Source organism: Lactuca saligna, chromosome 5, assembly GCF_052625555.1.
Source record: "Lactuca saligna cultivar CGN05327 chromosome 5, ASM5262555v1, whole genome shotgun sequence".
Lineage (NCBI taxonomy): Eukaryota > Viridiplantae > Streptophyta > Magnoliopsida > Asterales > Asteraceae > Lactuca > Lactuca saligna.
Genome location: NC_136421.1, coordinates 62,667,361 through 62,685,463, shown reverse-complemented (window position 1 = coordinate 62,685,463; position 18,103 = coordinate 62,667,361). Strand labels below are relative to the sequence as shown.

At 33.2% G+C, this 18,103-nt stretch overlaps 1 protein-coding gene and 1 non-coding gene across 2 annotated transcripts; one reads left to right on the top strand and one right to left on the bottom strand.

Moving 5' to 3' along the window:
* The first annotated feature begins 12,162 nt into the window (after window positions 1-12,162).
* On the top strand, window positions 12,163-13,567 carry LOC145046321 (Bifunctional inhibitor/lipid-transfer protein/seed storage 2S albumin superfamily protein). Its single transcript, XM_078994608.1, has 2 exons — window positions 12,163-12,544; window positions 13,339-13,567. The coding sequence occupies exons 1-2, from the start codon at window positions 12,196-12,198 to the stop codon at window positions 13,353-13,355; spliced, it is 366 nt and encodes a 121-aa protein (XP_078850734.1). The 5' UTR covers window positions 12,163-12,195; the 3' UTR covers window positions 13,356-13,567.
* A 1,869-nt stretch (window positions 13,568-15,436) lies between these two features.
* LOC144998960 (U6 spliceosomal RNA) lies at window positions 15,437-15,541 on the bottom strand. Its single transcript, XR_013660492.1, has one exon. It is a non-coding gene; the product is annotated as a U6 spliceosomal RNA (small nuclear RNA).
* Window positions 15,542-18,103: the final 2,562 nt, after the last annotated feature.

Genomic DNA, 18,103 nt, shown 5'->3' with positions numbered 1-18,103 from the left:
TCGACTAAGAACTGCTATTATAAAGGCAATTTAGGGTTACAAGAAGATCAATACAAAATATGATGCATGCATGCACTATAAATACCCTAACCCTAACACAATAAAGAAACCGGGTGAATAGGCCCAACCCGTTACTAATGGACTATAATAATACAATACAAAATTGACACAGCACTATATAGCCTAACAACAACCAATATTGTGTTAACCACCATGAGGTCCAATCCAAACACCCCTAGTCAGCTCCTCCATTCGTTGCTTTCTACCACCTTGCGAGCCACATCATCTTCTTAGAAATTGTTGATCGTTGCCTACAATCTATCATTCTCAACCAAAACTAGACCGATTGACTACCCACATTGTCGTCAATGGCGACAATGTTAGATATAGGGTTTTCAAACCACCATATCCACCGCTAGATCTTTTCAAGTAGTACAGGCTTGAAGCTTCGACGTTATAAGGTTGTGCCTGGGTTATGGAAGCCAACGAATAAAGGAACTGACCAGGTAGTATGATTTTGTGGTGTAAGCTAATCAAAGGCAACAAATAGAAGAACTGATAAGGGTGTTTGGTTGGACTTCTTGGTGGTTAAAATAGTGATGGTTCTAGTGGAAAATGATCGGCTTGGTGACAAATATAAAAGATTCTGACGGATTATGAAGAGGTTGTCACAGGTGGCTACTGGATAGCGGCGTTGGGTGAAACACGTTGGTAGTGTCTCTATCGGACCTCCGATGAAGGTGATTAACGGTGGTCCCGACGATTTTCGACAGTGAAATGCGGTGTTTTTGTGTATTCCGAAAACTTTGTGGTAGAACCAATAAACTAAAAAGAATTTGCAACGCCCGTAGATCCAGGCTAGTAAATTTAGAGATAATAGGGGTCGAAAAAGACTTTTCGACAAAATATTATTTATAATAATTAATCTTAACCAAGTTTTAGAATATGTCTCAAGGGTTCCGTACATATAAAGAGAGCCGAAATCCGAGTTATAACGAAGAAGTTATGACCCGTCGAAATTTAGTGACGGAACCGGCACAGCATCGCAAAGACGTAAATAGTGAATTTATGATAGAGCTTCTTTTAGCCTTAGTAATCTAAATGAAAGTCATAGAATATGTTAACCTGAGAGTGTCCATAAAAAGAACGCCCAAATCTGACTTCTTATGAGGAAGTTATGATTTTTCGAAGTTTTTGGCTTAGCAGTGTACAGCCCAAAATTCTAGTATTAGATCGAGCAGTTTTTAGCTGACACAACCTAAACGAGAATCGAAGATCTCGTTATTAGTAGCGTAACGATAAGAAGACATATGAAAATGGACATCTGATAAAGAAGTTATGAGATTTTAACGGACCAATCCTGCATCGGCCTGTTAAAAATATAACTTTAAAAAAATAAAGTCAAAATTAACCGACGGAGTCTATACGAAAGTTGTAAAGTACATCTCCACCTACGCGTGGATATAAATAACGTCAAAAACGGAGTTCGTATGAAGGAGTTACAAATTATAATAGCATATTTACGTATTAAAATAAAGTATAAATCATATATACGTACATATATATATATATATATATATATATATATATATATATATACATATGTATATATCATTAGAAAGGTATCGACGATGCGGTCATTATAAGACTAATGTTGAGTTCTTTCGACATTAGTTTAATACAAATATCATTAAATCTATTTAAAATAGTATTATAAAGGGGTGTTTAGTCATTTATATAACTATAAGGTCATTAAGTAATTATGGAGGGTAGTTTTTGTAAATTCAATTACTATAAATAAGAGGCTTGGGCTCTCATATTTCTTGCACCATTTTCTTGATTCAAGAGTCTTTCTCTTCTTATCCCCCGAGCATTTCGGTCCCTCGTGATTCGACTTCTCTTTCTGTAGTTTTAATATAGTAGGGTGAGCGCTGAAGCGCTACACGGATCTTTCTTAGAAAGATTCAGCGACGAAGTTCTGCCGCTGCAGAGCCCGACTCCTAGCTAAAATCCCCTTGTAAGTTTCGTCGAAGGAAATTATTTTAAAGTAAACAAAGCGTTGTCCGAGTACCGAGTCACCACCTTCTTAGGTAAGTGGATAGTTACTTTCGTCTTACACATAGATATGAAGTATTTTATATAAACTACATGCTATGTGTGCATATTATCTGAATACTTGCTGTCTATGTTGGATGAACGTTTTTTTATACATGTTTTAAATGATTTGAACTGTATACGTATTTTAAATATACAAGTATGTTGGGTATGAGATGGATAGATGAATGATGAGAGATAAAAGATGATGTGAGTAAACATTGGCAGCTATAGACTTGGTGCCTAACAAATAACATCGGCAGCTATGGACTTAGTGCCTATTGGACAAACACTGGTAGCTATGGACTTAGTACCTGTTAGGAATTGGTAGCTATGGACTTAGTACCTATTAGATAAACACCAGTAGGTATGGATTTAGTACCCAACAGCTATGGAATTAGTGTTTTACGAATGAGCATTGACAACTATGGATTTAGTGTCATTCCTATAACTCTGGAAGCAAAGGACTAAAGAATGAACGAATGCGGGATAGATGACTCTTAGGATAGATCCTTAAGAGTAAAGAAGATAATGGAGATGAGTAGTTGGGTCGATTGTTTGATTGTTTAAACATAATAATTATATTATTGTGGGTTGAAAACCCTATGTACTCACCAGGTTTCCCAACCTGACCCACTCAGTAGTCACTTTACACTGAGAGATTAAAGAGATGTAAATCACTAGTGTAAATAAATGTAAGTTGTGTTTATACTTATGTTTCTGTATTGACGATGACATCCCAAATGTTTTAAAACGAATTAAAAATATTTTTCTTCGGAAATGCTTTGATAACGTATTTATCATGTTTTACTGGGAACAAATTCCGCAACATTTTTATTAAAAGAGGTACTTTGATTTTTATAAAGCATAAACAAAATCGGTCTTTTCTGGCCGTGAAAATGGGGATATCACAGAATTCATATTATACATTTAAAATAAATTAATGATCCACTAAATACTATTTATTATATATATAATATAATAAATTAAATGTAATAATCCAATAAAAAAAATCTAATAATTTTTTTAAATAATCAAATAAAAAAAATTTAAAAAATAGTTAAAAAAATTAGTAATATATAAATATTATATATTAAAAATAAAATTAACTGATATATATATAATAATCAGATAAAAAAATAATCCAATAAAATTAAAATTAAAAAAAGAATTAATGTATAATAGTTCAAAAAAAATAAAAAAGAAAGAAAAATTAATATATAATAATTCAATAAATTTTAAAAGAATAATTGCATAAATGATCCTTATAATTTGGTAAAAAAAGCTAACTACAAAAATGGTCTTTGAGGGTAAAATTGTCATTTTTAAAAAGTTAACAGCCAGATGTTAAAGTTAACGAAATAAGGACCAAAACCACAACTAAACCACCAAATAATGACCTTTTTTGCTAATAAACTTTTTTATAGACCTTACCCAAAGAAATCGGCAAACCATAGGGAACATTTTTGCAATCCCTTAAGTTTACACCAATCTGCACTTTTAGTTAAGTTTTTCAAATTTTGAAATGGGTCGTCGATAGGGTTTCTAAAATTTGCATTATGATTCCTGAAGTTGTTACCATCTGAGATGATCTATTAAATGTGTAAAAAGATTGTTATACCATTCTTTTTGTTATCTCTATTATATTGACATTTTTAAATAATGTATGGATCATTTATATAAAGTCTTAAAGAAAACTCCCAAAAGTCTATCAGCCCCATTCTTCCCCATGAATAACATTTTTTCCTCTTTCACTATGGCGATCGCCAGGCATATTGTAACATCCCAAACGTCAACCCTTAAATTTTTGAAAATTAAAGTGTATGTTTTATCAAAAGGTTTTATTCATAACCATTAATAAAATCATAAAGTTATCTTTTGCATTACATCAACATAATCGTAGTAAAATGTGGAAGCTAAGTCTTGTTTTGAAACCCATATCGCAACATAGAGTAGATGAACTAGATGTTATGTCCATCTGAGAATGACCAGATATCACAATCATGTTAGCCCCTTGCCCTTCGAACCTGAACAACAACTAAAGACATAGAGTAGCAATTGTAAGCCTACGGCTTAGTAAGTAGTCACAACACTCATCCATTATACAGATCATGTGCAATACACATAAATACACATAAACATCAGGTGATAAATCACATATTACTTACACTATCACATATAACTAAACACATAATGTATGTTAGCATTCTGTTGATGGGTCACAACTATAACCTCCCTCCGAGAGACTATTCTCTAGTTGCCCTGCATCGACCACCTACCAATATTGGGACCTTCAGTGGTCGACCACCTACCCACGTTGGGACCTTTAGTGCTCTTTAGGGGTGCAAACGAGCCGAGCCTGGCCAGGCTCGGCTCGGGCTTGTTTAAGTTATATGAGGCTCGAGCTCGTAAAGAATTATACAAGCTTGGTTCGGGCTCGGGCTCGACTCATTTTTTATCTGACGTGTCTAAATAAACTTAAGTTCGGCTCGAGCTCGTTAAGAAGCTCGTTTACTAATATCGTAAATCCATAATTCCCATGATATGTTTTATTTTAATATAATAAAATAATAATAAATTACACTATATAAAGGCTTGTTTAGGCTCGCGATCCTATTCGAGCTTAATGACATAGGCTTGAGCTCGAGCTCGTTTAATAAGCGAGCATAATACTAAGCTCGAGCTCGGCGTGGGCTCGTTTAAAATCGATTTCGAGTCGAGCTTTTAACGATTCGATCTCGAGAAGCTTGGCTCGTTTGCACCCCTAGTGCTCTTCACCATTACACCACCTACCCACATTGGGACCTTAAGTGGCAGAACATCACATAGTCAACAAAATAAGTAAGTCATGAGATCTCGCCTCACTAGAAAACATATACAATCTACACGCTCAAGTTGGAGGTATCAAGTCTTCCCCAAAACTACACAATAAGTAACCCTAATTTAAAATTAAAGTAAAACCTATATTTATACTTCTTTATCGAGTCTAAGCCTATTTAAAAGCTAATCCAGGAGCAAAAGACCATTTTTCCCCTCTCCAAGACCCAAACCCAAACCAACTTGTAATAAATGATGTGGGTTATGTTTTTAATATTAACACTCAACCAAAATCAAGTTTCATGAGACAAAAACCTTCCTGAAATGAATTTCTTCGATTTGTGAGTTCCGAGACAAAACTCAAATAAAGGAGTCGTTTCTTGGTCCAAAGCACCGATAGGAAACCAAATGAGTTAGGGAAGTCAAAGTATAGGCCCCATTAACCTTAAGAAAGGTCTAAAATACATCCAAGAGTTTGAAAACTATTGGGATTCGTTCAATACTTAAGAACTCGATAAATATGCAAAAATGTAACTTCATGTGCATTTTGATATGACTATTCTTTATTTAGGAGTACGATCTTATTTCTAGGTATCAAAGGTACTTAGAAGTGACCTAACCATGGGTGGAACCTATTGTACTCAGTAGAAAACATTTTTTGATATAAAAACCCAAAATTAAAGTGTATAAGAAGATTCAATGCCCTTTAAAGCTATAAACTTGTTTCTTGTTGTCTATACTTGACATCACATGCTAAAGGGACTAAAATACACCTTTAGCATGAGATATAAGATCCAACAACCCATACAACTCCAATGAAAATGACCAAAATAGAATATCCTGCCATATGCTCGGTTCTTGAGAGGTGTTGGTGTTTTTGGTGGGTTATTTTCGAGAGTTAACACATTTGAATGACTTATGAAGTCTATATGAATACTAATACAAGTCTAACAGTGGTTTGAGAGCTTGCAACTCGTCAAACACCCAAGGAAAAGTCGACATAACCTAAATCCCATTAAAATGGGTTATCCATCAAAATAGAGATTGCCGGAAGAACATTTGGTACACCATCTCATCATTCAAGCCTCACTATCATTCATTCTCACACTTCTAGACCCTTGTGCATATTCAAAGTTCATTTCTTAATGATTCCTATTACTTAGATCTAGGTTTTCCATGGTTTTCTTCATGTTATAGCTAATAAGAGTGTTTGGGTTCCAGAAAGTTGCCAATTTTATGGATCCACATGGTCCTTTTATGGATTAAGATCATGGATCTGAAGTTTCATAGAACCTTGAGCTTTTGCATGAGATCTTGGCCCTATTTTGCACCATTTTAGACCTAGCTTGTGTTTAAGGCATGTATTGGCCATGCATGCCTAAAAAGCCACAATATTTATGATGTTTTGAAGTTGGTAAGACATCCTGAAACTTTTAGTTGCTTTTGTGAAAGGAATAAGAGCTTATTGCATCAAGCTATTATGAGCTTTCATCATGATGTGAGAACTTGTGGCTTACGACGTGAGAATGGAATGACCCTAATTACCTTGTCTTACTAGGTCACGACATGACCAATAGATGGCCACAATGTTATGACTGTCTGACCAGCATTAAAGTGTAGATTTTGACCTTTGACCGTTGACTTTTGAACATTGACCAAGTTTGACTTTAGGTCAAATAGAGTAATTTGAGTAGTAGATTGAGATTTGGTCCGTATTTGTTAAATAAGTGACCTGTAGAGCCGGTATTTAGAGCAGTGATCGGTGCAACTATCTTTTGGACTTTGAGGTGAGTTTTCCTCATTGTACTCGTGGGTCGAAGGCACCAATTCCGACCCACTAGTTTGTGTTATGTATCTTGGTATATAGGATGTTGCTATGTTATAGTAAAGTGTTAAACATAGTGGGTCGAAGACACTAATTACCTATACTTGTTGGTTATATGTTTATGTTTATTTGTTGCATATATCGACATAGTGCAGTTGGGTTGAGGCTTTACTGCTCTGTGTTATAAGCCAACAAACTCAGGGTAATCCAGTCGGGAGACTGTGGGCCAAAGGCAATCCAGTTAGGAGACTGCAGAGCCAACATGCATATTTATATATGTTTTTTGGTGTGGGGTATTTTGGGGGAAAATCACTAAGCTTTAGATTACAGTTTAATTTTATGGTTTCAGGTACATCTGAGGATAGGGGCAAGGCGAAGGCATGATTATACACATTATCCTGGGATTTATGTTGAGAGATGTTTGTGGATACTCTGACTTGATAACTATGTTTATGGATACTCTGATTTGATAATTACGCTTTTGGAAATATTGTTTTTAATGGCTTATGGAGTATATAATGGTTTTGAAAAATAAAAAATTTCACTATGACTTTTGGGTCGTTACATGTCCTCTATAAAAAGACATTTTCGACTAATCATGGCCACAAAATAGCAATGAACTATTAAGTAGATGTCTACACGCCTCAACATGAGCTTTTAATCACATGCAATACACTTTCCTGGTACTTAGCTTATAAAAGGCAACATATATAGATTGGTGTTGTTTCACTAGATCTTCACATTTTTAAAGATATATTATAAAAACTATTAACCGCACCGACACGACTAAAATTGACTCCACTTTGTTCCAACCATCAAAGCGCTAAGTGTCAAATGCATCATTAGCGAGTTGTAATTCAATATGACATTTAAATAAATAAAACACAAACAAAATGCTCTATTAATCTTTATATTATACTCCAGTCAGTTACCATATTAATTAAACCATATGGGGACAAAACGTCCTAGCATATTCCTAATTTTTGTTTAGGAATTTACGACCACATAGTTGAAAAGATCATTTAAGTCAATAATGGCATCTTATTGAAAGATCTTTATGCTCAAGAATATTTATGAAATGATATTTTCTAATAACATATGATCCTATATGGTTACATTTTAAAACAAATAAAAACTTATTGATTATTTATTAAGTAATATGATTATTAATATAAATAACATCTTGTATTTAGTTAGGAATTTTTTTATGCAAATAATAATAAAGGGAATAACTAGTTATTTATATCATATAATATGGTTAAATAAATTGTTTATACCATTTTAAACCTATGGAAGACCAATGTTATATGTCATGTACATTCAAATGATAAGAAGAAATGTTTAACACTTATTCTTTTTCTCTATCATAAAACCGTCCATACTTCCATTAGATATGGTTTATTGGTTGCTTTATCACTTTACTATGTCATAAAATCGTCCATACCTTCCGCTAGGTATGGTTTATTGGTTGCTTTATCACTTTACTATGTTGAATAGCCCATATATTCAAAACTGAATTAACATGACCCATATATTCAAAACTCAATACCATAATTCATAAACTGTAAGTACAAGTTCATAACTAAATTAAGACAAAATTGCAAAAATGACCCTTATGCTTATCAAAATTTTGTGGTTTTGGTCAAAAAATGCTTGGTGGTGCACTAGTGGTCCAAATTTGAATACTTTATGTGTTTTTCATCCCTATCTACTTTAAAAGACTATTATACCCCTTATCTTTGTTTTTTATATTTAAATTAATATTTTTAGTGAATTAAAAATAGAAAAAGTGCCTCTCTCTTTCTTTTTTTCTCTATTTATATCTCTTTCTCTTTTTTTTTTTCTCTCTCTCTCTTTATATACATATATATATATATATATATATATATATATATATATATATATATATATATATACACACATATATATAAATGCCACCACCACCACCACTTAAACCTAAAACATTTTTTGGAGTTTGTTTTCAGCCTCTACATCGGAAAAACTCACTGCTGCTAGCAGAAGTTGTCACCTCCCCCATCAACGTCAGCCACTATTCTTAAACGGAAAACGTGATCGATGGGTTGTGCTCGGTTCATCATCACCACTACTTATATCACATAAATGGTCCTCCAAAACCTATATTCTCACCATTACCTGTCAACAACGTCGCCCACCAGAGTTCATCTCAATCAAGATACAAATTTGGATCGAGAAATTCTTTGCCTCTATTTTATGTTGGTACATCGTCGAATATGTTCATAAAAAAAGCTAGGGAAATGAACGTCGGTGGCCTGGAGGGGCGACGACTGTCATCAACCTCCACCTCTACCATTGTTATGAAAAACGACCACCGCTCATATGGTTCTCTATTCGAAATAAACCTACCACCAGAACCAATCTTGTTCATCCAAACGCCGATGGACACACATCCAGTCCCTTCCTACTTATATCTTCCTCTGATTTCGATGGGTGAATTGATTTTTAGAACCATTTTCGGTTTAACCCCTGCATTCGCCAAAGGTAGGGTACACAAACCATACCCACCGCATACCTGAATAGATCACCATATTTACCGTAGGGTTCATCTTGGTGTTGATGATGCAAGTGGCTATAATAAAGAGTTTGAAACAAATGGAGGTTATAAGGGTTGTTCGGCTGGTATGTTGTAGGTGGTTCGATGTGATGTAGGTGGCTTTTGGTGGCGGTATAAGGTAGGGATGTCAACGGGGGCAAACAGGATGGGGAGTGCATCCGCCACCCCCGCCCCCGAAATTTCCCCGTTCCCCCGCCCCCGCCCCAGAATGTTCAAGCTTTCTACCCCCACCCCCGCCCTCGCCCCCGAATCCCCTTTATTACCCCCGCCCCCGTTCCCTCACCCCGATTGATTTTGGGCTACAACTTTTTAGGCTAAAAGAAGTTATTATTTAGGCTAAAAGAAGCTATTTTTTAGGTAACAAATAATTATTTATAGCAGAATTTTACATGTTAAAAATAAAAAAGTTATAACATTTTAAAAATTATACTAACAACGTAAAAACATGCTTTTTGATGAATTTTGGAAGCTCAAAATCATGTTATTATTTATTATATTTATATAATTAATATATATAAATATATGTGTAATTTATTAACGGGGTCTCGATGGGGGTTTCGGGACGAAATTGCCTACCCCGCCCCCGCCCCCGAAAATAAAACGATGGTTAACCTTGCCCTCGCCCCCACCCCCGATTTTAAAAAAAAATCCCCCAAACGGGACGGGGCCCCCACGGGAACGGGGTTCCACGGGACTTTTTGACATCCCTAGTATAAGGGTGGTTTATTGAGGTTACAGTGAAGTTGATATAGTAGGTATCAAAGGAGAATGGTGGTGTTCTGGTGAGGAGGGCGACGGTTCGATGTTAATGGTGATCGGGTGGGTAGGTAATTGAGATTTTTTTTTGTTTTTTTTTTAATTAAAATAATAACAAAAGAAATTAAAGAAATTAAAAAAGAATTATTTAAGTGTATTTTAATCATTTTAGATAGGGTATAGAACAAAACCTCACAAAAATGCCAACCATATAAACCGAAAGCACATAAGGTATCCTTAATTGGATCACTAATATACCACCAAACTTTTTTGGATCAAAACAACAATTTTTTAACAAGCATAAGGATCATTTTTGCAATTTTATCAAATAATAATAAAACAATTAAAAGGAATTAAAAAAAATTATTTAAGGGTAATTTTATCATTTTAGGTATGATATGAGCCAAAACTATACAAAAATATGAACCGTAAAGACCAAAAGCACGTGATGCATCCTAAATTAGATCACTAATGACCAAAAGCACATGATGTATCCTAAATTAGATCACTAATGACCAAAAGCACATGATGTATCCTAAATTAGATCACTAATGACCAAAAGCACATGATGTATCCTAAATTAGATCACTAATGCATCACCAAAATTTCTTTTGATAAAAAAACATAGATTTTTTACAAGCATAAATTTTTGACAAGCATAAGGACCATTTTTAAAATTTTGTCCTAAATTAATAATGTAAGTACAAGTTTATAACATCATAAAATTATAAATTCATGGTTTATAATATTAAAATATAAAAATTACAAATTAGATTAAAATAATTACCTTATTTTTTAAATTATAAAGACAAAGAATAATAAGACTATCGAGTTACAATAGTTTTCTTGTTACCGTGTACAAACTACAAACGACTAGGGACAAAGAGAATATACGATTTTTTGTTTGCTTCTTTGGAGTCTGTGGGACACTGGTCCAGTGAAAGAGAAGGCTAGAAGCATCGAACTTTTTTATTTTATTTTATTTTATTGTCTAGGTTAGGCAATTTGGGCTCCCTTTTTCCTCTTATTTATTTTAGTCCATTAAGTAATTAAAGGTAGCCCATATGTTGAAGCCATTGAGCCTTGAGGGCATGCCCTTAAGGCTTTTAGTTGTAGAGGGTACCATGGCCATGAAAAAAAAATAATGATATGATTTTGAAAGTTATTCCATGTAGAAAATTTTGAAAGTTATTCCATGTAGAAAATTTTAAATCACTAGACTTATTAATTTATAAATCATAAGGGTGCGTTTGGTTGTGGAAAACTGTTTTCATTTTTTATGAAAATGTTTTCAGAAATAGGATTGAGTTTTCATTTTTAATTTTCAATGAAAACACGTTTGGTTGGAAGGGGTGGAGTTTTCATTTTTCATCTTAAAAATTTGAAAAACTTTGGAAAACTGTAAAAATAACTTTTCTAATTTACATACAATTTGGAAAACTGAAAATTTTCATTTTCTTAGAAAACTTTGGAAAACTAAACGAACCAAACGCGTTTTCAGAATTTTCGTTTTTCTTGGAAAATTTTCCTAGAAAATTGGAAAAGTTTTCACAACCAAACGCACCATAAATAATCCAACTCAACTAAACTTCGGCAGTTTCCAACCGCACTTAAATAAATATAATACGTGAAATAAAAGTTGGGAAGTTACATCTTTAATAATTTCATTATACTTTACGTAGAAAAAAAATCCAGAATATATAATGCAAACACAAATTTTATTTGTACAACTACACACTTGTGTATACAAATTTTTTGAAGGTAAAAATATATGTATTATAAATGTAACATAATTAAAGTTTCTTTCCCCTTCTAGTAGTAAATTAGTTAAAGTCTACATACTACATATTAATAAGTATGGGAATTGGGAATAAGAAGGCACTACTTAAACGAAAGAGCATACCCTTATGTCACCTAAACGTTGTGTACCACCATCTTTAAAATCATTACACTTGATAAAGTGACTACAAAGAAATTTAACACAACCACATACACCCTCCACGTATAATCCCACAACCACCCCACTAACCTTCTCTTTTCACACCCTATTGCCAATTCCTCTATTTAACTAAACTAATAACCTTTACCTTTTTCAACAACTTACACTCCAATGGCATCAAACACATGCTTTGCATTGTCAACTCTATTAATTTTGTACTTCTTGGCTGCATCAACTTCTGTTCTAGAAGTCGATGGAGCTGGTGAGTGTGGAAAAACACCTATTCGGTCTGCTGCCCTTAGCTTGAGCCCATGCTTGGCTGCAGGCGGGAATGCCAAGGCTAAGGTTCCGCCAATGTGTTGTACCAAGGTTAACGCTTTAATCAATACTGCACCAAAATGTCTTTGTGCGGTTTTGCTTTCTCCATTGGCTATCCAAGCTGGTATAAAGCCTGCTATTGCGATAGGCATCCCTAAGCGATGTAACATAAAAAAGAGGCCAATAGGGAAGAAGTGTGGGAGTAAGTGATGTGTTTTTCTCGAATAATTCATACTTTGTATTTATTTTTGACATATCAACTTGAATTTATGGATACGCATACACTCATAGTGTAGGCACCAACTTCTTTTAGGGCATCTAAAATGCATTAAATTTTATTGTGTTTAATCAAATGTCAAATAACCATTTAAATGTTTATACATATTTATTATTTTTTATAATGATTTATTTTTATAAAAACTTAGTGAAATACATATATTAACAACTAATTTTTTTCATTGAACGATTCGATAACTATTCAATATATTAATTAGCGATTACAATACAACGAGTAAGAAGATAAATAGACAATGTACAAGCTATGCTTTTAAAACTTTTTATTTAATAAAGTCAATTCTTTTAAAGACTATATCAATAGAACCAAAAAACATAATATTGGTATACATGAACCCAACATTTATCCCATTATGTTGTATTTAATCGGTTAAATGCAAGTAGACTTTCACATCGTTAAGTTATTCCTTTAAATATGTTGATTATGTGAGAAAACAATAGTTTATAGAAAAAAGAACGCTTACAAGCCGTTCTTTTTTTTTTTTTCTTAAATTTACTCATGCATAAAAAAATCATAAAAAGAAAAGAAAACTAGTCAATGAAAACCTAGACGATTGTATTTAAATGTTTTTTTTTTCCTGAAACTTTCATTTGAGAATATTTTGCCACCATTTGGGAAAGTTCCTAGGGGCCTGTCCTTCGATGCTGCATTCTTATATACTAATATATTGATATTGATTGGTCATTTTTTGCTTGTTGCAGGATACATCGTGCCATGAAGATGATATCATGGAAAGAAACTATAAAAGTGTTGACTACATAAATTCGTCCTATGAATAAGTTTATTACAAATACAGGCTCTTTCTGTTGTAAGCAAGTCATGTGTGATACGTGTTCTTGATGGAAGTGAGGACGAATCTAATTTCATAATATATGTATTGTTTTCTGTATTGAAATGTTTTAGTGTAATATGAAATAATTTTTCTCAAAATTTTATGTTATTCACTTTTCATATAACATAAAAGGTATTGAAAATCACGTGATTCAAAGGAACAAATATCATACATACTTACTAATTACGTTGTTTTTTCTATTACATGAAGATATCGATGTTTATATAACCTCCATGAGTTAAACATAATGACATTATTAATTATGCTTAGGCTCTTCTGACGTGCATCATTCTTAAAACAAAGTATCGAAATTATTACATAATTTAGAGTCAAAGTTACTATGAAAATAATAAAACTCTTAAATTGATATCCAATGAATAATATAGAATAAAAAATAAAATATTTTAGAATCTCCAAAGCAGATTTCATCGAATCTCATATACTCTACATATGCAAGTTGTATTCGTGTATTTGTGTACAATAATACACTACATGTATTGATGACGTGTAATGTATATCAAGGTATGACATCTATATCAAGATCTCAAAATTAAGGGCACACAGTATGTAAGTCATTTTTCCTGACAAGTGGCAATGGATCAACATAGATGGAGACGTATCCAGTTATATCAATATGCGTCATGACTATCTATTTGTCATGGCTCCTTTCACAACATGTGATGAAGCTGTATATTTTGAACTTTTTTAATAAATCAATATTTATAAAAAAGGGCATGGTAGATGAAGTTATGACTTTTTACTTTTTAATAAATCAAATTTTATAAAGATTATTGCAATTTGAGTTTATTTATTTTTAATTAACGAAAAAAAATTGGAACGGAAAAACTTTTTTGGAAAAGGCTTGGTAGATTTAATTTTTGGAACGCCAAAAGGTATATTCAAGTATATTATATTATTTATGCAATCATCGATACTTATCTATATATAATATGTTATGTATATATACTCGTACTACTTTTTTTTACTTATATAATGAGCTATTGATTCAGAAAAATACACATCCATTAAAACTTGGGATAATGACTTATGAAGGTAATAAGGTTTTCAGTTTGTCCGTATTAGGTCACTAAAGTTTTTTTTTTGTGCGTATTAGATCAATATGGTTGTTATTACCGTTTATAAATAGTTCTTTTACCAGTTTTAATCGGTAAAAATGACTATTTCTAAACGGTAATAACAACCATATTGGTTTAATACGCACAAAAAAAACCTTAGTGACCTAATACGGACAAACTGAAAACCTTATTACCCTCCTAAATCATTAACCCTAATTATTTAGAAAGCATGCTTACTAATTAATATGACTGATTTGTTTGACTGAAAATAGTTTCTTCCATTTAAACTTATCTCACAACCATTCCAAAACTTCTAAATCCAAAAACTCATATGATTGATGATCTTCATTACATAAAAATGCAACATTTTATCAATAACTTCTTTTTAGTCATTTAAATGTTTACATGAACACATCCATGTGTACAAAAACAATCTCACTTTGATACCTCCCATCAATGTCTACATTTGATAACGAATGGAAATGTAAAACCAACAGGGACTTGCAGAGGATGTCTATTATCAATTATTTTATAAAAAGCAAAGCCGCAACATGAACTAAGAAACTGAAGTTTCAAAATGAATAAAAAAATCAGCACATAAACAAACACATACAGACTATATACAACATATAAACGGAAGTTTATAAAGCATGAAGCTTAATGACAAGAAAAGTAAAAAACTTAAAGAAGACTTTATAGAAAGAAAGATCACCCTTACTTGCCACAAATGATTGAAGACATCAACAAGAAGATCAATCTGACCATAAAATCCACATGTTGTCTGATCATGACTTCCGTAAATGAATTATTGAAACGTAAGAATTGCAATTAAACTCTATTAGCATTTGAAAAGGGAATTAGGGTTCCAGAGAAGGCGACGAAGGGTTAATTTTTTTTTTGGACCATTTCTCGATTTGTATGTGTCATCCTTGCGCAAGGGCCATGTTAATATTCTCTGTATCGTTCCAATTTTATCGGATGTCCCAAATGGATGACTAAAGATGAAGAGCTTCGCCATATAGAGGAGTAACAGGTTATATGGGACGACGCGAGTTATAAACGAAGTAGTTTACTGTTGATGGTTATATATTCTCACTGTCTTTAAAATTAGGGTTAATGACTTATGAGGATAATAAGGTTTCCAGTTTGTCCGTATTAGGTCATTAAGGTTTTTTTTGTGCGTATTAGACCAATATGGTTGTTATTACCGTTTAAAAATAGTCCTTTTACGGGTTTTAACCGGTAAAAGGACTATTTTTAAACGGTAATAGTAACCATATTGGTCTAATACGCACAAAAAAAACCTTAGTGACCTAATACGGACAAACTAAAAACCTTATTACCCTCCTAAGTCATTATCCTTTATAACTCTAAGGATTTCAAGTGCGTAATATTTTATGAATACAAAGACGAATATTGAAATTATTTGGGAGATTTAGAAAAAAAAATTATGGTTATTGACATATACAATTAAGGTTTCTTTTTTAAAATAATTCTAAATTTTGATGGTTAAATCGTAAAAAAAAGGCTAATCGGATGGTTAACCTTGGAAAACATCCAAAGTTACGGTGGTTTCAGTAGAATTCTAAGTTATATGATTACTTAAAAAAATTTATGCCATGTTATTATGTTTTTTTATTGAAAAAATAATCAAACTCTAAACGGTTAAATCAGAAAAAAAAAAAAAACTTTCAATTTCTTTTTCCGAATAGCATTGCTCCAACAAAAAAAAAAAAAGAAAACAATAACGAAACACAAAGAAACATAGCCACCAAAAACTCAAACATCACGCAAACTTTCAATTTCATTTTCTCACCCACATAAAAAAGGATTGAGAAACCACTCCATCTCATAAATCTCCCATCTTTTAACCGAGAAGAATTAAAAAGGACTGCATTTCTGAAATGCCAGATAATCCAACACTGCACCACATCGTGAAAAAATTGCATCGAGATAAATCTGGTAAGAAGCTTGCATGTGCACACCCCGACGCTACAAGAAAAAGACCATTTTACGACGCGCAAACCACGAAACTCGTTGATTTATGTTACGCAAAAGAGAGGGACAATAAAAAAGTGTCATCTCTTCAAAAAATTTAAGGATTTATATCACACATTATTGTGTGCCCTTAAATTAGTGTCTATAGAAAATAAATTTAAAACACAGAGGGAGCTTTATTTTTAAACGTGCGTCCTCTATACCTGCCACTTTATAATTTTAATGAAATGTGCGTTTAGCAGAGGGGGAAACGAAATCCTCAAAATTTTGAAAACCGGTCTTCTACCTTCTTTCTATCTTTCATCTTCGCAGTCTACTCTCCCCTCTCCCTCCTTCTCTCTTCTCTCCGATCCGCTTCTCCACCACTCCTTAATACCTTGCAAGAATCTAAAAACTAGAAAACCTCGTCCTCACAAAGTCTAGGAAACTAGGTTTTTTTTCAACCCTCAAATAACGACCCACATCCTCCATAGATCGATCTCTATCGCTTCATAGGGCCACAAAATTGACTATTGCTTGAACTAGGGTTTCGAGTTCGTATGACATAACCCTCCCTCCTTCAATCTGTTCTCCCTATTCAATCGATTCGCTGGTTTTACTCGAATCCCGCTCACGCCGACCATCGATGTTCAATCATCAACCATCGCCATAACTTTAAGTCTCTATCATCAAATCTTTATCGAAGGTTTAATCGAAGGTTCATCTGTTATGTAAGTCTTTATCGATGTTCAATCATCGCTCACGCCGACCATCGATGTTCAATTGATTTGTGTGTACTCAAAACTCAGGAAGACTATAGACACAGGTGAAGGCGGAGAGAGACAGATAGAGAGAGAGAGAGAGAGAGATAGAGAAACTCTGCACTTCTCCATCGATGATGTCCGATTGTGTTAAGCTTCCTCTTTGGGCCGAAAACCCTGTTGATTTTGTGCATAAGCATCGCATGGCTCCTGAGAGTGAGCATGTCTCTGCACATTTACATGAATGAATAGATCTCATATTCAGGTGAGCCCTAATTAATTCATATTCTAATATCGGTGGGTTTTATTTTGTTTTGAGGCTTTTGACTTTGTAAAATCACTGATCCAGTAAGTCTTCTTGTTAGTCGATTAATTAACTTTTTTTTTTTTTTTTTAATTTTTTTTTATGTTTCTTTTCTTGATTCTTTGCATACACGCGTAGCAGGCACCATCAGTTTCTTAGCTCCTGAGTATGCACTCACTGGTTAGTTCTGTAATCTCCTTGTACAAGCATGGATGCTAGCACAACTTCTTTGTTAATTTTAGGGCCTAAATCAATTAGTGTCTCTTAATCTTAAGAGTTACCTTGACTAGGGTTTCTTCATTTTTATATCTAGTGTGTTTTGTTTCTTGGCACAACACTTGATTAACTCAATTAGGATATTATTGCTCTTCCCATTCAGATAATCTTGAATCGTTATTTGAAATGTTTAATGAATTTTGTTAACTGAAAAAACCAATATATTCATAGTGAGATAATATGATATTGAGTGAAAATAAAACACCAACTGAGAATTAACTGAAATTAATAACCGAGTCT

Coding starts and splice junctions, on each gene's coding strand:
- LOC145046321 (XM_078994608.1), top strand. CDS start 12,196: ATGGCATCAAACACATGCTTTGCATTGTCAACTCTATTAATTTTGTAC.